At 38.7% G+C, this 19723-nt stretch overlaps 1 protein-coding gene across 1 annotated transcript in view; it reads right to left on the bottom strand.

Annotated features, from left to right (window-relative positions):
- LOC103608189 (adenylate cyclase type 8-like) overlaps window positions 1–11363 on the bottom strand; it is a 60431-nt gene extending 49068 nt beyond the window's left edge. Inside the window, exon 1 of the mRNA XM_008592635.1 lies at window positions 11217–11363. Within this exon, the coding sequence (XP_008590857.1) occupies window positions 11217–11342 (126 nt within the window). The 5' untranslated portion in view covers window positions 11343–11363. The remainder of the gene's footprint in view (window positions 1–11216) is intronic.
- Window positions 11364–19723: the final 8360 nt, after the last annotated feature.

Raw genomic sequence — 19723 nt, 5'->3', positions numbered from 1 at the left:
ACCGAGGGTTGCGATCCCGTGGCCGGTCCCGGTCCGGTACGGGCGTGACACTGAGGGTTGCTATCCATTGCTGGTCACGAAAAAAGACAAAAAGGAAAAAACAAAAAAACAAAAAAAACATTTAAAAAAAAATTAGAAACAATTGAAATTAATTTTAATAGATATTCTAGTTAACCAAACATGCCCCAAATATCATTTTGATGGGTAATCAATGTGCAATCAGTATGTAAAAGTTATTAATAAGATATTTTGCATGCCTTTGGTTCTGTCTTCACAATTTGGTATGTAAATTACACTCACAGCACATCTCATTTTAGAACAGGAATGTGATAGGTGCTCAGTATTTGCATGGGGTTATTGGCTACCATGTTGGACAGAGCAGAGATTTTCTTACTTCTAGCCCAGTATCTTTCTGCTCTATTAACCTACCTCATAAATAAAGACAGAGATGGGAGTAGAGCATCCTATGCAAAGGGAGCAATAGGAGCATGCCATTTAAGGTCCTGGCAGGACATGGGACCTCAAAAGAGATAGTGAAAGAGAGTTTAAGGAGAGTTAAGGTACCCCACAATGGATGATAAAGCACCCCCAAGGCCTGGAAGGGTGCACAGCCACAAACAACCCTGGGACCTGGCAAACCCTGTAGTATAAGGGAGGGCTGCCTGATAGGAGATATGGCCTTTGCTAGAGAAATGCAGCCACTGCCAATCCACAACCCAGCAGGGTAGGAGAAAGGGAGATAAATACATTGACTTCATCATCCTCTTGCCCTCTGGTCCCCTTCCAGTGCCTCCCGTTGGCCAAACCCAACCAGAAGTTAGAGGATAATAATCCTGTTAATGCAGTTCATAAAGGTCAGCCTCCTGGGGCAGAGTGAAAGGCAAAGAAGGATGGAGACTGGATCTGGAGGGCAAACAGGGAATGACCAGCAAAGAATCAAAGGCACAGAACTGCGGGGCACGTTTGCTGGTCTGGGTGGAGTGTTGGGATACAGGAGGGAGATAGCAAGTGACACGCTTGAGCAGTAGAGCTGGAGCCAGGTAGTGAATGGGCCATGATGCACGGTAAATGAGATTGGTCTGTGTTCTATGGGCAGTAGCAATGCGGGGGCTTTAGCAGGAGGTCTTATATAATCAAAATTGGGCACCAAGAAGCATAATATTCTGTGCTGGGATTTTGAGGTTTGAGTTAGTTACACACCTCACCTCTCAAGTGAGCCACTTGAGAAACAGGTATGAATCGAAACAGATACTTTATTACTGGCAAAGGAATAGGGACTTGGCTGGGAAGTGAGCGGACGTTGGCTTACTATTCCTTCTTTCTGCAATAGCCACAGTTCCCCAGCCAGAGGCAGAACAGCTGAGCCACTGCAGGGCTCACTGCATGGGTGGGCTCCCTTCAGGGAGGAGAGGAGTCCCATGCTCACCCCACAGCAAGACCTGGGCAATGAATGCATAATGACTCCTGGCACATGAATCCTACTGTCTGGAGAAGTAAGGATCATTGGACGCCTGTCTCACCATCTCGACATTAAGATGGAGAGGGACAAAAATAGGTAGGAGAAAGCAGTGGCTTTGTCTTCATGCCTCACACATTTCTATAAAGCCCAACATGTTTGTAGAGTTTCTGTTTCATAGATCATAAGGAAAATGAAAAAAAGGAAAATTCAGTTTCTTTTTTCAAGAAGAATTTTAGGGTGGAGTGACTCCAGGTGGCTAGATCAGTGGTTAGCACCAATTAGAATTCTATTTTGTGGGAGGGCTTAACCATCCAGTACTAGTAAAGGAAATATAGGGGCAGTTAGTACATAGTGGTGGAGACAGCGTCAACAGAAATCCGTACCACAGTTGACTGGATGGATCAGGTACAGGGATGTGCCATAGACGAAGAGGGGGACTTTGGTGGTGGCAGGGGTGGTGGTGAGAGGAATATGGACAGGCTGAGATGGGGATGCCTGTGGGACACACAGATGAAGCTTCCCAAAAGGATGTTGGTGATGGGCATCTGGAGCTCAGATGCCCGTCACCAACATGGTGTTAGAGATACTGACATGGGAACAATCCAGAAGTGATGGTTGAAGTCATGGTGAATCACCAAAGAAGCCGAGAGAGGAGGAAAAAGAAGAGGTCAAGGAGAGGCCCTTGAAGAATGCCTGCATTTAAGGGTTAGGAGGAGGAAGTGGGATACGTGGACGAAACACAGTAATCTGAAAGACAAGAAGGAAAACTAACAGCCTCGTCATGAAATTAAGGGAAGAGAGCGCTTCAGGAAAGGGGCTGTGGGGATGAGTCAGCAGTGCCCAGTGCTGCAGGGATCAGGAGGAGGGGAGGCTGTTCGTGGGTGATTAGAACGGTGTGTTTTAGTCCGCTTTGTGTTGCTATAACAGAAATACCTGAGACTGGGTAATTTATAAAAAAAAAGAGGTTTATTTGGCTTACGATTCTGGGACAGCTGCATCTGGCACGGGACTCAGGGGTGTTTTAGTCCGCTTTGTGTTGCTATAACAGAAATACCTGAGACTGGGTAATTTATAAAAAAAAGAGGTTTATTTGGCTTACGATTCTGGGACAGCTGCATCTGGCACGGGACTCAGGCTGCTTCTACTCATGGCAGAAAGTGGCAGGCAGCCGGTGGGTACGAGCAGATCACATGGCGAGAGAAAGCAAGAGAGAGGAAGCAAGAGAGAGACCAGGGAGCAAGGAGGTGCCAGGGTCTTTTTAAGCAATGAGCTCTCACGGGAACTAATAGAGCGAGAACTCACTCATTAATCCCCCCTCCCCCAGGGAGAGCATTAATCCATTCATGAGGGATCTGCCCCCATGACTCAGTCAGTTTCCAACACTGCCACATGGGAGACCGAATTTCCACATGAGTTTTGGAGGGGACAACACATCCAAACTCCATCAGGGGCAACAGAGAGAAAATTCTGGAGTGGAGGACTACTGGGCACTTGGCATTCATCTCTGGGAATTGCCCACCCCTCAGTCAGGGGAGGGACCCCAGTAGCTGTATTTCTGTTGTATGACACTGCCTCTCATGACAGGGCTTGGGCTGGACTCCAAACTAAAGCCTGGCCAGTTGGATTTCAGTTTCTGTACTTTTAGTTTGGGCCGGACAGCATTTTTTCATTCTGGACTCTTCTCCAGATCAAAGTAGATATAAACTTTTAAGAGTTTGTGCCACAACTGTTTTCCATTATGTAGTCTGAATAACAGAGAAAGTTGGTTCGGAGAGAAGAAGAGAACAGAGTGGACGGATACAGAGAAAGAATCAAAGATGGACAGAAAGCTCCCTGGATTTCTGGTGGTTCTTGATTTTCTGGGTCCAGTCCCTTCCTCAGCCCTGCATTATTTCTCCCTGTAAGAATTTTTTGATATTCCTTTGCAACCTTACAATAAACTTCCCTAGTTTCTTAAGTGAGCAGGAAGTGGTTATTATTTGTAAACAGATCTAATAAAGTTATAGTTGTGTGGAAAAGTCTAGAGTATAAAGATGTTCTGCATATATGGAGCCGCTAGTTACATGTGGCTATTCATATTTAAATTTAAAATTAAAAAATTAAAAACGTAATTCTGAAGTCACACTGACCACATTTCGCGTGCTGCTCAATAGTCGTTGGTGGTTAGTGGCTTTTAGATAACACAGATATAAAACCTTTCCCTCACAGGAAGTTCTACTGGACAGTGCAGCTGTGCAGCATTACAGATTGGGGAAATATGGTGATTAGAATAACATTTTACATTTTCCATCAAGAATATCTGAAAGAAATGAAAGTGAAACTATGAAAAGAAATTAAATGAAACTATGAAAAATATGGAACATAGAATCGAAGTTTGCAGGAGTGAGATGGAAGAAGATGGCTCTAGGAGAAATTTGTTTTTAAAAAGTTGGTTTAGGGCCGGCCCGGTGGCGCACTGCTACAGTGCGCCGCTTGGGAGCGTGGCGGCGCTCCCTCCGAGGGTTCGGATCCCACATACAGACCGGTTCCCGCTCACTGGCTGAGCGAGGTGCGGGTGCAGCACCGAGGGTTGCGATCCGTTGCCGGACATGGAAAAAAAAGACAAAAAAAAAAAAAAAGAAAAAGAAAAAAGACAAAAAAAGGAAAAAAAATAAAAATAAAAAAAAAGTTGGTTCAGGCAACACTCTATCCAGGCTGAAGTCATTTATGTAAAGGGATAATAGAAGATGAAGTTGGATTGATAGATAAAGGAAGTTAAATGAAGTCCTTAACTGTTAAGGAGGGATTGGACTCTGGGTTTGGAGGACAAAAACCCTGGAAATCATATTACAAGAGGAGAGTATTTCCAAAATTTATTTATTCAAAAATGTTTTTGGGTGAAAGAATATTTGGAAGACTTTATTAATAGTATCCATTATATGTTTATTGTCTGTGTTTTTCTTTTCAGCTTGAGTTTTCTCCTTCTTGGTCCACAGCTACCATAAAGAACACAAATTAAACATATCTGCAATCTCAAAGAGTTTAGAGTGCAGAAGCAAAAATGAGTCAAGGGCATAGCAGAATGTAGAAAGAGATTAATTCCGTAAAGAAATGTGCAAATGAAACTCTCATGGAGGTTTCAGCTGCGGGGATCAGAGAGGGTCTCTGTGGAGGAGGTGGCATCTGAGCTGAGCTTTGAATGGTAGAAAAGGTTGTGGGATGAAAGGAAGGTAACACCAAGTAGAGAGAAAATCATAAGCAGAGGCATGAGGTAATAAAGTAAGAAGAATTTGTAGGAAACAACGAATATTGCAGTATAAACTAAAGGACATAAAATTTGTTAATAACAGATATTGCTGAACATGATAGGTGGTCTGTGGGTGGCTTGAGTGTAAGAGATAGAGAATAGCAGAAAAATGACTTGATAGTAGGAGGCCGAAAACGTTTTTGGAATATAATAAGACCCACCTACTTGAAATAATAAAACAAATAATCCGAGTTTCTGCCACTTCCAGGTCAACCTTGATTTTTTCTTGAATCATGAATGAATGATTGAATGAATGACAAACCTCTGCCTTACTAGTTAACAGTATCTATAGCTTTAAATAAATCTTCTAGAAGTTATAAGGCACCAACATGAATCAAACCAATGAATTCAGAACTCAGGAAACCAACGTTCTCATTCAATCTACTGGTCTGAACCACTAGCTTACACCAATATTGTCTAACAAAGATATTTAAGTTAAACGGGATTGCTTTAATACAGCTAAAACATCTGTTGCACTTAAAAATAATCTTCCTGCTGCTGCAACATATGGTATCATCAGAAAATGTATTCCAGTGCTCCCAGAGCTTCTGAGACACCTCGAAATGCCATGATTACCATAAGGAGGTTTATGCAATTCTCAAAGCTGAAAGAAAAAACAATTAATTCATTTTAATATTTAAAATAAATGTGGGCCATTTGGAAAATTTGGGAGGAGAAGTGGGATTACAAAAACTACAATAACTAGAATGTAACTCCCCAAAGACAGATGTTCCAAGATGTAGCTGCTAGATGGAAAATTTCCCTAGTGGGTCTGCTTAAGACATGTGCTCAGCTTGTCCCAGTCTCTCCCGACCAAACTTTTCGTGGGTGTCATGATGGGCACATGTCTCTTTATTTTACACAGAGAGTTATTACAACATTCATGTAGGTAGGAGTGAAGCCAGGAGCCAAAGTTCGAATTCAATATAACTCAGTTAAAAAAACATTAATCAGAAGATCTTGCATTCTAGCCACAGTGCTAGGTAAATATCAGAGAATCAGATGAATGAGTTAGTCTTTCACGGTTGTGGAGGAAGAGAAATACAGATTAGCAAATGTCATAAACTATGACACCTTCTGTAATAGAGTTAACTTTCATGGCATGCTGGGAGGACAGAAAAAGCATTTCAACTCTATCTGGGAGGGAAAAGCAAGCCTCATGGAGGGAGGGATGCTGGAGCCAAAGAGGCGAGACACATCAGGAGGGAGGTAGACTTTCCAGGCTGAAAGAACCACATGGCAGAGGGTGGTGAAATAGCAAGCAGTTCAGGGAGCTGATGGTCATTTACTGCAGGGTGAGTTGAGGGTGTGGGGAAGAATCTGGAGAGAGAGGACAGGGGCTAGGTCCTGGAAGACTTGTTGGACTATGCATGGGGGTTTGGATTTTATCTTGGAGGGAATGTGGCCAGTGGATGGTTTTCCTGCAGAGATGAGTAACACCAATTTCATTATTATTGCTGCATCCCTTCTAATATGCCTTGAGCATTTACTCCGCCTTGAACTGAGAACTGTTCATCCTTAATCTCCACCACAACCCTTGGAGTAAGGTATAATCATTATGCTCATCTTACATTCAAAAAATCAAGGTCCCCAGATGGGAGAAGTTTGCTTAATTTCCCATAGCCAGGAAGTGCAGGAAGTGGTATAGGAACACAGATCTTCCAGAAAATGAAGGGTTTGCTCTTAAGCACTACCCTATTCTGGTTCTGAAACCAGACCAGGCTTTTGGGATGAAGAACAGTTTGGAGAAAGAGAAGCTGGAGATCAGGATACCAGATAGGAGATGATTAGTATGCTCCATGCTAGTTGCAATTGGTGATGAAATAAAATTTTAAAAGGAGACAAAGTTCATGCTTTCCCAAAGACAAGGGGCAACCTGTGCTCAATCTCTTGCAGCCAATCATCTAAATTAAAAATGTCAGCATTTGGGCTCATTCAATAGTTTCTGCTCAGCATTGTGCCAGCTACTATGGGAGGGAAGTGAGATAGACGTAAAGTTAAGAGTCACCTTCAAGGAGCTTAATTAGAAGAGACATTGAGCAAAGGTTTTTAAAATTTTGTGGCCTCTCCTGCCTGCTTGCTCTTGACCTCAAGAACCATGCATGTAATTGCAGGTTATCCAAGGAAAAAGCTTATTTCCCAGGACTTTTAGAATCTCATTATGTAATGGGATCCACCAAGCAAGAGGAAGCAAGGTACATGTGCCACTTACCCTCTAGCTACTGCTTGACAATTTTTCTTTGGAAAAATAATTAGTAAATACCATTAAATATTGATGATCTCAATATTTAGTCATCATATATTCCACATTGGGTTTTAGGCAGTGCTAGAAGGGATATATAGAGGAATGAGTCATGGGACATCCTTCAGGGTCTCACAGTTTACCCTAACAAACAGGCATGTGATGATTGAGATCCAGTGTGGCATGCTATAATAGAGGTCTGGAATAGATTTTCTTCACTTTGGTGTACACAGTACTTTGAGCAATGCCTGATAAATAGTCTCCACATTGGGTTTTAGGCAGTGCTAGAAGGGATATATAGAGGAATGAATCATGGGACATCCTTCAGGGTCTCACAGTTTACCCTAACAAACAGGCATGTGATGATTGAGATCCAGTGTGGCATGCTATAATAGAGATCTGGAATAGATTTTCTTCACTTTGGTGTACACAGTACTTTGAGCAATGCCTGATAAATAGTTAACACTCAATAAATGTACAGTTTTCATTGAATAGAAAATAGTAGTGTCCCACTGAAGAAGTGCACAATTTGCTGGAGGGTATCAGAGAAAACCTGCTGCCCAGCATTGCTGTCCTTCAACAGATCACATATGTCTTGTCATCAATATCTTTGTTAATTACTTTCTTTCTTCTATTCCAATAACTAAAATTTTACTTATCTTCCAGGCCAAATCCAGAGTAAAGACTGAGTCTTATTTATCTCTGTGTCTACAGCATGAATGTGTGGATGGATAGATGAATAAGTGAATGAATGGTCACGGGAATGCTCATAATTTTTCCCCCAAATTATGTTCTTTCTTCCTTCAAGATGCTTGCATGTGTTTTTGCCCTTTATAGGGTACTCTTCTGTGCTTCTCCACTGAACTAAATTCTATTAACATGTCAGATAGCATTTCTCCTGGGTATCCTTCTATAAGCCTCTAGATTAGGTATGTCCCACACACTATTGCCACAACTATCTATACAGTCATTTGTCTCCTTTTATACCCGGTAAACTCTGTAAGGACAGAAACTGATTATCAGCATTTATATTCCCAATACCCAGCAGGGCTCCCAGCACATAATGTACTCTCAATAAATAAATTCATGGTTGAACAAATTAAGTCACATAAATAATTCCTTTGTATCCTATCATGAGATAAACCCAGTGCTTAGAAAATACCACAAAATTGATCATTGCTGTGGAATAGGGCCTTTTTGATTCTGCACTTTTAATGCCGAAAAAAAAAATCCATTAGTCACCTTTGGGATAATTATCCTAGGAAAAAGCATCTGCTGTCACTTAGGGTCTTACAGTGTCTCCTTCACAAAGTATATAACTTTTAATAGTTACAGCATTATAATTAGCTCCAATAAGAGGTAAATGGGGATGAATTAGTCAAAGACACAGGATATTTTAAAGGATACGGATGGAGCTTAGTGATGTGTTCTGGTTGCTATGTACCTAAAGAGAACCACCATCCTGCTTTACCTCCATATAAATAACCCTAAGTTACTTCAACTTAGACAAGCCAATCTATAATGTATTCTTAAATGAGCTTTCTTGAAACTGAGCTATATTGCTGACTCACATAAATCATTATGCACAATAATCCTAATAGAAACTCTTCACTGATTTGCAAGCCTATTGCTCACAATATTTTTAGCCATTAAGGATAATTTTCAGGAAAGGTGTTATTATCTCCATCTATAGATGGAGAAACTAAGACACAGAACTTGCTCAAGCTCACTAAAATAGTCACTAAGCAAAGATTTCAAATCCAGGGTGGTCTTGTTTGAAAGTCTGCATCTTCTATCTAGACAACACTGTCCATCTACCACTGAGGAAGTTCTCAGGGATAATTGAAACCTGAAGCAGAGATCAAGTGTCAATGGAAAGTAACTTTATCATCGAATGATATAAAGCTGGCTATCTCAGATATTACCCCTGGGGGAAGAAGGGGTGGTCAGTATGCCAGAAATACTTTATCATAGTTGTGAACATAGCACTATAAGATGCCTACAGCAGATTTTACTTAATCCTCAGAACAAAGAACTTTTCACCAAAACATTGTCTTTTCTTGTATTTCATCCATGAAAATAATACTGACATAATTTTGTATTGTTTTATACATGTTATCTCATTTGAGGCAAATGCAGTGCTGAAGAGAGAGATATGGCCCACGTATGAACAAGGAACCTGGGGCTGGGAGGCAGGTGACTTAGGTGGGTCAACTAGGAAGACAGCCACTGCACAAACTCTAGTGGCCTTTTCACTACATTCTGGTTGTCACTTGTTCTCACCTCTGTTTATTATTATTTTCTTTCTTCTTCTACCAACTTAAAAGAAAAAAGGTTAGGGAGGAAGGTAGAAGACCCTCCATATGTTAGATTACTAGATCCTTCCACCAAGTTAGATTACTAGACCATGGTGATTCCAAGATACCCAACTTAAAGGATGGGAAAAGAAAAAAAGTTTTATGGATATGATAAGGCAATAATTTTCAGTGTCTCCAATATTTTATAAACACTAAATAAAAGGCATTCCAGACAACTCGCCCACAGTTGCAGTTCTTGTTGTGATAGAACATCAAGAATAGTTGAATAAATTATTAACATGGCAGCATTCTCTGAATTGGCACAGATTCCATGGAAAGAGTGACGTGCCAGTCTGGAAGCTGCTCTGTTTTGCACAGCAACATAATACACAGTCTTGGGAGATACTCATGTTTCTTGTATAAGGTGCTTTCTTCCTTAAAGTTATTTTAAAAAAATTATTCCAAGAGCTATTCAGAAAAACAATAAAACTGTAAGTGAGGTTCCATAATTGTCTTAGACATTAACTTAGAAATTCTCTGTTCTAAATCCTGCGAAGTCAGCGTAGAAGCTGGAAATTCAGTAGTCTCCTCTGTGCCCCTGGTGATAACTTGTGGCAGTGAGCATTGAGTCTTGGCAAGTTGTACCCTACCTGTCCACCTCATCCATTATACACAGACCTGGCTTCACTTACTTCAGAGATCCGTGTTTTCCTGGTGATTTCATCAAATTTATCAAGAAGAAAATGTTGGATCTTTCACTGCTACTTTCTTCATAATTTCTCAAACCATTATTGAATAAAGCTTAAAGTAACAAGTGTTATAATATACAAGACGTAACTTTAAGAAAAAAAGCCTAGTATAGTAGGACTAATATATCTATTGAGCACAGAATTCCCAAGAGCATATAAACTCAGGAAACTATATGTTGATTTTAAAACTAATTTCCAACACATTCCTGATATTTCCCTTTGAAAACTGCTTTTAGAAGCAAAGTATACATGGATTTTGAATACATGAATAGCTTAATGGGGCAAATCTTTGTTCTTTGAAAGCTAATTTCATCTTGGAGAAACTATCATTTGGGGACAACACTGTTTTTTAAGTCCCCATAACATTCACCCGATCAATATGTCCAAGAAACTCCTTTATTGCAGCCCCTGCAAGCTGGAACTCATTATTTCCCCCCTGGCCCCATCTAACCTGCTTGCCTACTGCAACCCCTAATCTGGAATTGGCGTCATGTCTATAGAATTTATTTTGTGCAATACCTCTTCTGAAAATCAGGATGACTTATTAAGGACCAGACATGTACAAGATTCTTCTATGTGATTCCTATAATTTGAATTGCTATGCAGTGAAAGATTTTATCTGCAATAACAATTTACAGTGTCAGAGAATGAGGGCCAAAGGTGAAAGTTGATGATTTTTAGAACCATGACCTTGTTCACTCACATAGACGTCAGTCACAGGTGTAAGAAAGCTACCTTGTGACTACAATTATTTTATTTCTTGTGGGGAACAGAGTCATGCTCCACATATCGATGTTTTGGTCAACAACAGACCACATATACCATGGTGGTCCCATAAGATTATAATGGCTACACCTTATAGCCTAGGTGTGCAGAAGGCTATGCCATCTAGGTTTATGTCAGTGCAGGCTATGACGTTCACACAACGAAATGGTCTAACGGCACATTTCTCAGAACGTATTCCTGTCATTATGTGACTTGTGACTATAATTGAGTGTGTAGAATAAGACAAACCCACTTTGACCTGTAAGCCTAACATAACTATTTTAGACTCTGGAATCCCATGACACAAACTTGGAGAAAGCGCTTGCAAGTCAGAATGTGTTTGGGAGGAAAAAAAGCTCCATGTAATTCAGAGACTGGTTAGTTGATAACTGGGACACAAAGCCATGCCACTTGGTACCTGTCTTTGGTTCTCTGTCTCCAGGCGCAGCCTCGCCTCCACACACCTCCGTGTCTCCAGGAAGGCTTGGCGCTGGGCCCGGTCTGACAGGTAACTGATGAAGATTCCAGCTGTGTTCATACACATGAACAACACTGCCTGGGCCACAACCTGAAACAGAATTTTAAACAGCCTGGTCAGGTGGTTAAAACAAGAGCTGTTTGGAGGTAAAGAGAAAAAAATAAATAAAAATTCCAAAGGTAAATCTAAATGTAGCAATCCAAATGTTTCACAGTAAATAAACAATATTAAAAGGCTTAACATACATGTAATTGGATTCTCAGAAGGAGAGAAAAAATAGTTTGTTTGAATAAATAATAAACAATTTTTTTTTTTTGCAAATATTGTAAAGCCATGCATTTACAGATCAAGAATCTCAGAAAACCTCACACAGGATAAATGTGAACACAACTGTGCTTGGGCACATCATAGGCAAAATGCTAAAAGCAAAAGAAATTCTTGAAAACAGAGAAAAATGTTACATATAGGGATATACTCTTAAGCTATGATAATACTTTCAGATTAGATAAAAAGAAATATTCTATGTGCTATTTGTAGGAGATATTTCTAAAATATGCTGATATAAAAAGTTTGAGTCAAACAGAATAAAACTAGTTTTGTTGTGTAAATACCAAATTAAAGAGAATTTAAGAAAAAAGCATTACTAGATATAAAAAGGGTTACTATATAATGTTAGAAGGTTTAATTCACCAGAAAGATATAAAAATTCTGAACTTAGGACAAATTTAATAATATAGCTTCAAAATATACAATGTAAAATAATATAGAAATCTGTGTAATTATTTATAAGTCTACATTACAGTAGTCTATTTAAATACAATTTTTAGTAGTTAACATACCAAGCAGAAAAAAAAAAATCATCAAAGAGATGAATTGAATAGCTCCTATAATGGACAACCATAAAATGGGATTTTATATTCAGTAATTAGTACAAATTATTTTTAGACACATACTGAAAATTTGTAAAATATGATCTTCTAGTAGGACCTGAAGCTAGCCTCAGCAAATTTCAAAGAACTAGTATCACGTAACCACAGTCAATGACTACAGTGAATCCAGTTACAAAGCAATATAAAAAGATCACTAGAAAGACACCATCTGTTTGGAAATTGAAAATATTTCTGAATAACTTATGGATCTAAGAATAATAGAAAATATGTAGTATAGGTAAAGAATAATGAAAATATCACTGAATAGAATTTAGTGGTCCTTATAGAGAAATTTATAATCATAAAGTCTTCATTAAAAAAAAGAGGAAGAAGGTTGAAAATGAATGTGCTAGTCATTCAACTTAAGGATTTAGCAAAATCACAAAACTAACAGCAACAACAACAAAAACCCGAGTAAACTAAAACTATGTAGAAGGAAGAAAACAAAATAAAATAGGAGCAGCAACTAATGAACCAAAAAAACAAATATACAATAAAGATGATCAATAAAGTCAATACTTTGTTCTCTTAAAGGACTAATAAAACAGAAACACTTCTTATAAGCTCAAGAAGGAAAAGAAAGGAAAGGCACAAATAAATAATATTAGAAATAGAAAATTGGACATTTAAAGATATTGCAGAAACCAATCAATAGTAAAAATATACTATGATTAATGCTAATACTATCTTACATGGAATCGATATATTTCTGAAAATGCATTTTACCAAGGCTGACTCAAAAAGAGAAGATAAAAATTAAATAAATAAAATCATAATTAAAAATATTTCCACATGGAAAGCCCAAAGTCCTGATGGAAAGGAAAAGTGACACTGTCATCATTTGCAGATGATATGATTATCCATATGGAATCTCCAAAAGTCTCTACAGAAAAATTGTTAGGATGAATAAGAGTTTAGCAAAGATGCTGAATATAAAATCAAAACGAAAAGTAAAGTGCATTTCTATACACACATGAGGCCAAAACAAACTGAAAATGGAGTTTCAACATTTTATATATAATTTATCTATATATATATATGTTATTTTTCACATTCTGTGTTACCAAGCCATAAGCTATCTAGAAAATTATCTAAGGCATAATATGTGCAAATCCTTAATTGTGAAAATCATGAACATTAATTAAACGTAATCAAAGAAGTTCTAATAAATGTAGGACTGTATACCATATTATGGATAGGAAAGAACTGCAGTAGCAAAATTCTCAAATCTCAGTAGGTGTTTTTCCCCCCAGTGAAATTCAAGATGATTCTAACATTTATATGGAAGGGCAAAGGGTCAAGAATACACAAGATATTCCTAAAGAATAACAGAATGGGGAGACTTGCAGTCCCAGGTATAGAGACTCATTGTAACACTACAGTAATTAAGAGACCGTGGTATTTGTACAAGGATACGCAAAATGACTAATGGATGTGAGTAGAGAACCCAGAAACATAAACACACAATCTTGACAACCGGGCATTGCAGGTCTAAGGAGAGAAGAACTTTTCAATAAAGCATTTGGGACAAACTGTTATCCACATGGAAAATAAATTCATTGCAGATGGATTGAAGTTTTACATATGAAACGCAAAAATATAAAATTTTAGAAGACAATCTAGAAGAATATCTTTATTACCTTGAGAGAGTTAAAAAATAAAACACAAAGAGTGGAAGCCATAAAGAATAGATTAATACACTTATCAAATTAAAGTTAAGAATTTTGACTCTATCCAAAGACAACATAAATAAAATGGAAAAAATACTGAGAAAAGATATTTGCAGCACTTATAACCAGCAAAGAATTCATTTTCAGTTCATATGATGAACTTCTATAAATCTATCAGAAAAAGACAACCAATCCCAATCCCTTGGAAAACAAAGGTAAAATACAAGATCATTTCATACACACAAAGTTGGACTCCCCCCCCGCCAAATGGGACATTATTAAAATGGGAAGGATGCTGGTGGGAATACGAATTGATGCTACTTGGGCTTTACACACTAATGTTTAATTTGTGCATCCTACAACTGCGCCTTTCTATGCCACACCCCAGAGTCACCTTTGCATGTTTGCCCAGGAGACATGCCTAAGATGTTCAGAGAAGCATTTTCCATATGGGCTTGGAACTGGAAAGAATCTGAATGTCCATCAATAGTAGAGTAGATATATATTTTGTGTTACATTATAACAACAAAATACTAATCAGCAGTGAAAATAAATCAACTATCACCTTATGCATCAACATGGGTAAGTACAGAAATTAGAAAAAAGTATGATGCTAATGACAAAGTTCAGAACAAGTAAAACTAAACAATATATTGCTGATGAATACATGAGACAGAATATGATGTCAATTATTACCCAATAAATCAACAATGATCAAAACTTTGATAACTTGGCTAGATTGTGGGGGAAATAGTCACTCTCATACCTAGTTGGGGAATGTATGAATGTGGTAATATGTATAAAAGCTGACAATATTCATACTCATTAGCCCAGTAACTCCACATCTACAGACTTATTTTATAAATATGACCACTGCTATGCAAAATTCAAAGGGTATCATAATATTGTTTATCATAGCATATTAGTGGAAATAACTTAAATGGGCATGATCAGAGGATTGGTTAAATTATAAATCCATACAATTGAATGGTATATTAAGAGGGGAAAAAAAGCAAAGGATTAGCATTTGCTGTTATTTTTATATGCACAGACCGAGTAGGTACTGGATATTTTGGGGACAGAAACTGAAGCTTGGGTTTACAATCTCTACCTTTTGTGTTTTGTATATGTGCATGTCGTACCTACTCAAATATATAGATTTTAAACAGATAGGTAGATAAATTATTGCTAAAAAAAGAGTAAAATGCAAACTCCCCATCATGATAATAAAGCTTGCTTGATCCTCTTCAAGCTCATTTCCTACCACTTCCTCCCTTACTCGTGTTGTTCCAATCAATCTGGTTTACTTTCTGTCTCTCCACTGTGTCTTTCCTATCTGTGGTCTACTCAACCACTGTTCCCTCTGTCTTGGACACTCCCCCGATACTTCTCACCTTGGTGATTTCTCTCATCCTTCTGTTTTGGGCTTTGTTATAGTTTTCTCAGATCACTATATCGAACCAGGATTTCCCTGCTATTCTTTATTCCTGCACCCTGTGCTTTTAACACAAATTATAATTATATATTTATTTGCTTGCTTGGTTGGTTGATGCCTGTCTGCCACACTAAATTTTTGATTCTAATATTACGGAAATTTTGTTTAGACAATGAGTGACACCTATTATCTAGCACAGTAGATAAATGCTCAGCATAATCCTATTAACTACTCAGCACTTAATTAGTGCTAGGTATTTGATGAAAGAATAAATGAATGAATAAATAGCTTTCTATGTACCAGTAATCATTATTGACAAGATATGATGAAACAGTAATCTTACTCACAATAATAATGTAAAACACCAAAGAATATCCTTGACAGCAATAATAACAATTGTGTGAGAGCTAGAAAAGAACAAAAGTGTGTGACTTTACCAAAAAAAATAAAATAAAATAAAGGAGGGATGTATTTCTGGTAAAGGAATGCCAACTATTGTTAACTGTAAATATTGCCCAAATTGCTTACAGCTTTTTATTATTATAATAATTCGCCCATGTGGAATTTTCATATGAAACTTTAAAGATAATTTAAAAATATATCTGAAATAATGTATAAATTAGAACACCAAATAAATTTTTACAAAAGAGATTAGAGTGGGGCCTTGCCGAGGCAGAAGCTAACATGTGCCATCATGCTACAATAATCAAAGCTCTGTAGCAGGAGAGAAAAACTCAACTGAAAAACTAATGGAACAAAATTAGAGTACACGGCACAGAAACAGACAATAGAAACCACAGTGAGTTTGTATATGATATATATAGCTCAACAATTTAGTGGAAAAAAGAATTGTCCATAAAAGGACAATTGGTCAATTACTGAAAAAAAATGGTTGATAGTCACCTCAACTACATGCCAAAATAAATTTCAATGGATTAGAGCTAAATGTGGAAAGTGAGGCTATAAAAAAAGGAAAATAAAATAAACGGAAATATTACCCTAATCTTCTAAGCAGAAAAGTGTGAAGAAAGTCTCAAATTAAAGATAACTAGATTTTATTAATTAGAACAATTGAATACCTTGAGAATAGGGATGTGCTTTACTGCAATATTTATGGAAAGCGAATTGGCAACATGTTGCAAAATTTTACTCATTTTTTTGACCTGGTCACCCAACTTCTAGAAATCTATTTTTAGGAAATCATTAAATATAAGATCAGAAATTTCTGTTAAGGGATATTTATTGAAGCTTTATTTATGAAAATAAAAAACTTAATGGACACTGCATGTTTTTAACAGTAGGGGGAATGACTGAATAAATTGTGATGTGCACATACAAGGGAATATAAAATTGTGTTTAAGATCTAATAAGGCAGTAAAAAAACCTAAGGCATCAAGACCTACAAGTATACTCATACAGGTGAGCTTGGCATTTGGAATGTCTCGTCCTTCCTAAGGTCATTTGCAGATTCCAAAGGAGGTGACTGAAAGTCTGAAAAAAAGCAGAATGTTCAAAACTCATGGATTCAGGATAACAAAAACTGAGGTCCAGGACCAGTGGAGGAGAGTGGAGTCCAGACGCAGACCACCCATACAGAGACTGTAGATCCTTGGTCAGTGATTGACCTCACAAACAACTTTACACTTAAGTTTTTGCATTTTAATATAAAATAATTATCTAAAAATCCCAGACTTGCTCTATTATTATTATTATTACTTATTTTTACTAAATTTTGTACAGGAGATACTATTCCATTGTGGCAATTGCAGATCTGTGGTTCCATGAAGGGTAAATACGTATTGTTACGACTGTCTCAAATTAAGTTGCATTTCATAATCCCTCCAATTTACAGCTCTACCTAGATCCCTGCTGTCCTACCCTACCTGTAAGTCACCTCTAACCCAAAACTGAGACTTAGGAAATATTTGTTGATCTTTTTTTCCCTCCTACTCCTATATATTTGTAAACTACACTTGGGAAGTCTTCCGAACCTCTCACTTCTATTTATTAATTTATCCATTCAAAATTATTTATAGAGCAAGTTCTATGTGTCAGGCACAGTTTTATGAACTGGCAGTGTGCAAAGCAGATAAAGTCCTACTCTCACTGTGGTGGTAGGAGATGGGCAATACACAAGTAAACCGAGAAATATCTGATACATGGTGGTGGTGGTGGTGGTGGCGGCGATGGTGTGTGTGAGTTATAAAGGCTTCGGAGAAGAAAGCAACAGCAGAAGGAGGATGGAAAGTGAAGGAGCAGGGCCGGGATGGCTAATTTACAGGGTATTCAGAGAGGGCCTCTCTGGTAAGGAGACATTTGAGCAATGACCATAAAGACATGACGGAGTGAGTCATGAGGATATTTGGGAAGAGCATTCCAGGCAGAGGCAATAGAATGTGCAAAGGCCCTGAGGCAGGAGGGAAGCCCACTGTGGTGGGGCACAGAGGTGGAGGAGGGTGGGGAAACTTTTTGAAAGGTCAAGAAGGGTCAGACCATGTAGGGTCTTGCAGCCTGGATAAGAATTGGCTTTTCTCTCCATAAGATGGGAAGGCCCTGGAGGGTTTTGAGCTCTGGTGAAAAGTGATATACCTTCCCTGCTGTAAGAGTCTGTGAAAAGAACAGACTGCGATGGGGTAAGAGTGGGGTCAGGCAGACCAGCTAGAGACCTCTTCCAAAAATCTCCTTGGAAAGGGATTTTGGCTTGGACCAGCGTGGTAATTGTGCAGGTTGGTGATAGAGGGACAGAACGTGGGTATATTTCACAGGAAGAGATGACAGGATTCACTGATGGAATTTTTGTGGACTACAGGAGAAAGAGAGGAGATGGCAGATAATCCCTGGCAAGTTAATTACTCTGACTGCACATGAGAATCACCTGTGGTAGTTAAAAAATGCAGATCCCCTATCCCTACTCAGATCTACTGAATAAAATTGTCCAGGGATATGGTCTGGGGATCTTTATTACTAGAAAGCTCCCAAGGTGACCTGGCATGGTGGGTCCACAGGCTTCACGTAAGTCACCTGAAGATCCCATATTGCACTGAATTTTGATCTCCTTTCTATATGTCCATCAGCCTTACTAAATTGTGAACTTACGAGGGCAGAGACTATCCATTATTTGTCCATCTCTCAGCATGGGGCCTGCCATCCCAGGGCTCCATAAGCACTTGTAGAATCTACTGACTTGTCATAATTACATGAGCAAATTCCAATTGCCCACCTTTTTTGTGCAGTTTTGTCATCACTGGGAAGAGGAAAGCTGTCACTCTAATATGAGAAGCCCCCCATAAATTCATCCAGAATAGGAAGACTCCCACCTCGCCTTCCCCAACTCACTCCCTGAGCCCCAGGAGTTGGAAGAGTTCCCATGTGGGCTGGGGAGCCTCGTGTCCTTGCCCCCACGGTGGCAGCCACAAGTGTGCGCACTGCTGTCTGATGCGAAGGAGTTCAGAGTTGGGAGGACTCAGAGCCAGATCCCCCATTTGATACAGGATCTGTGTTTTGTCATTGCAGAAAAGACCTCCTGCCGCTCACTGCCAAGCAGCCAACGGGCCTAACTGCCCAGAGTGAAGGCTTCCTGGGGGATTCCTGTGGGGACGTCTCTCTCCTCTGCAATAAAGTGTGCATTTCTGGTGCCACAGGAATGTAAACAGTTTCTCTGCAGCACACAGTGTATGCGGCACGTCACCACAGTCAGCAGCCTGTAGTCCAAGATGTTGAAGGCCAGAGGAGGCCTGCTATGTCCAGAATGCGAAGAAGACTCTTCTTGCATTTTTTTCTGGGTCTCCCTGAAGCATCCATTCAAGTGCTATTGTGTGTATGGAAAGACCAGTTCTGGGAAAGCAACTACTGAATCAGTTCCTGGAGTTTTATTTTGAAAATGTAGAAAGAATATAAAGAAACAATGCACTGTAATCCAATACTGATTGATTTGCATTTGGATATATTCCAATATTTTCTTTTATGAATTTAATACCCTGGTTTGTCTTTAGGACTAATGTTTTATCATAAATTTTGAAGGATGTGCAAAGTAAAATTGGGAGACTAAATAATAGCAAGTATAACTTACTTCAGTTTAGTTTATATTAAGTGTAGACCATTTTACTAAGTGCTTTTCATGTATGCTCTTATTTAATCTCAGTAAGGAAGGAATTATTATGTCTGTTTTACTTATGATGGATCTTAGGTTCAGAGAGGTTAGGTAACTTGCCTATGGTTACACAGCCCACAGTGGTAGGACAAAGATTTGAGTACCGGCGGTCTGATTTTGTGGGATCCAAGCAAGAACTGGCTAGGACCTGAAGGAGATCTTTGATATTCAGAGGAAATGGAGCCCGGTCAGGAGACAGAGGTATAAGTTAGTAAATAAATACTGGATAGTGCATGAGGCAGGTTGAATACCTTGCCACCACA

The sequence above is a fragment of the Galeopterus variegatus genome, unplaced genomic scaffold (genome assembly GCF_000696425.1).
Source record: "Galeopterus variegatus unplaced genomic scaffold, G_variegatus-3.0.2 Scaffold8121, whole genome shotgun sequence".
NCBI lineage: Eukaryota > Metazoa > Chordata > Mammalia > Dermoptera > Cynocephalidae > Galeopterus > Galeopterus variegatus.
Note: the sequence above shows the minus strand (reverse complement) of the source record. Positions and strands in the feature narration are given on the sequence as shown.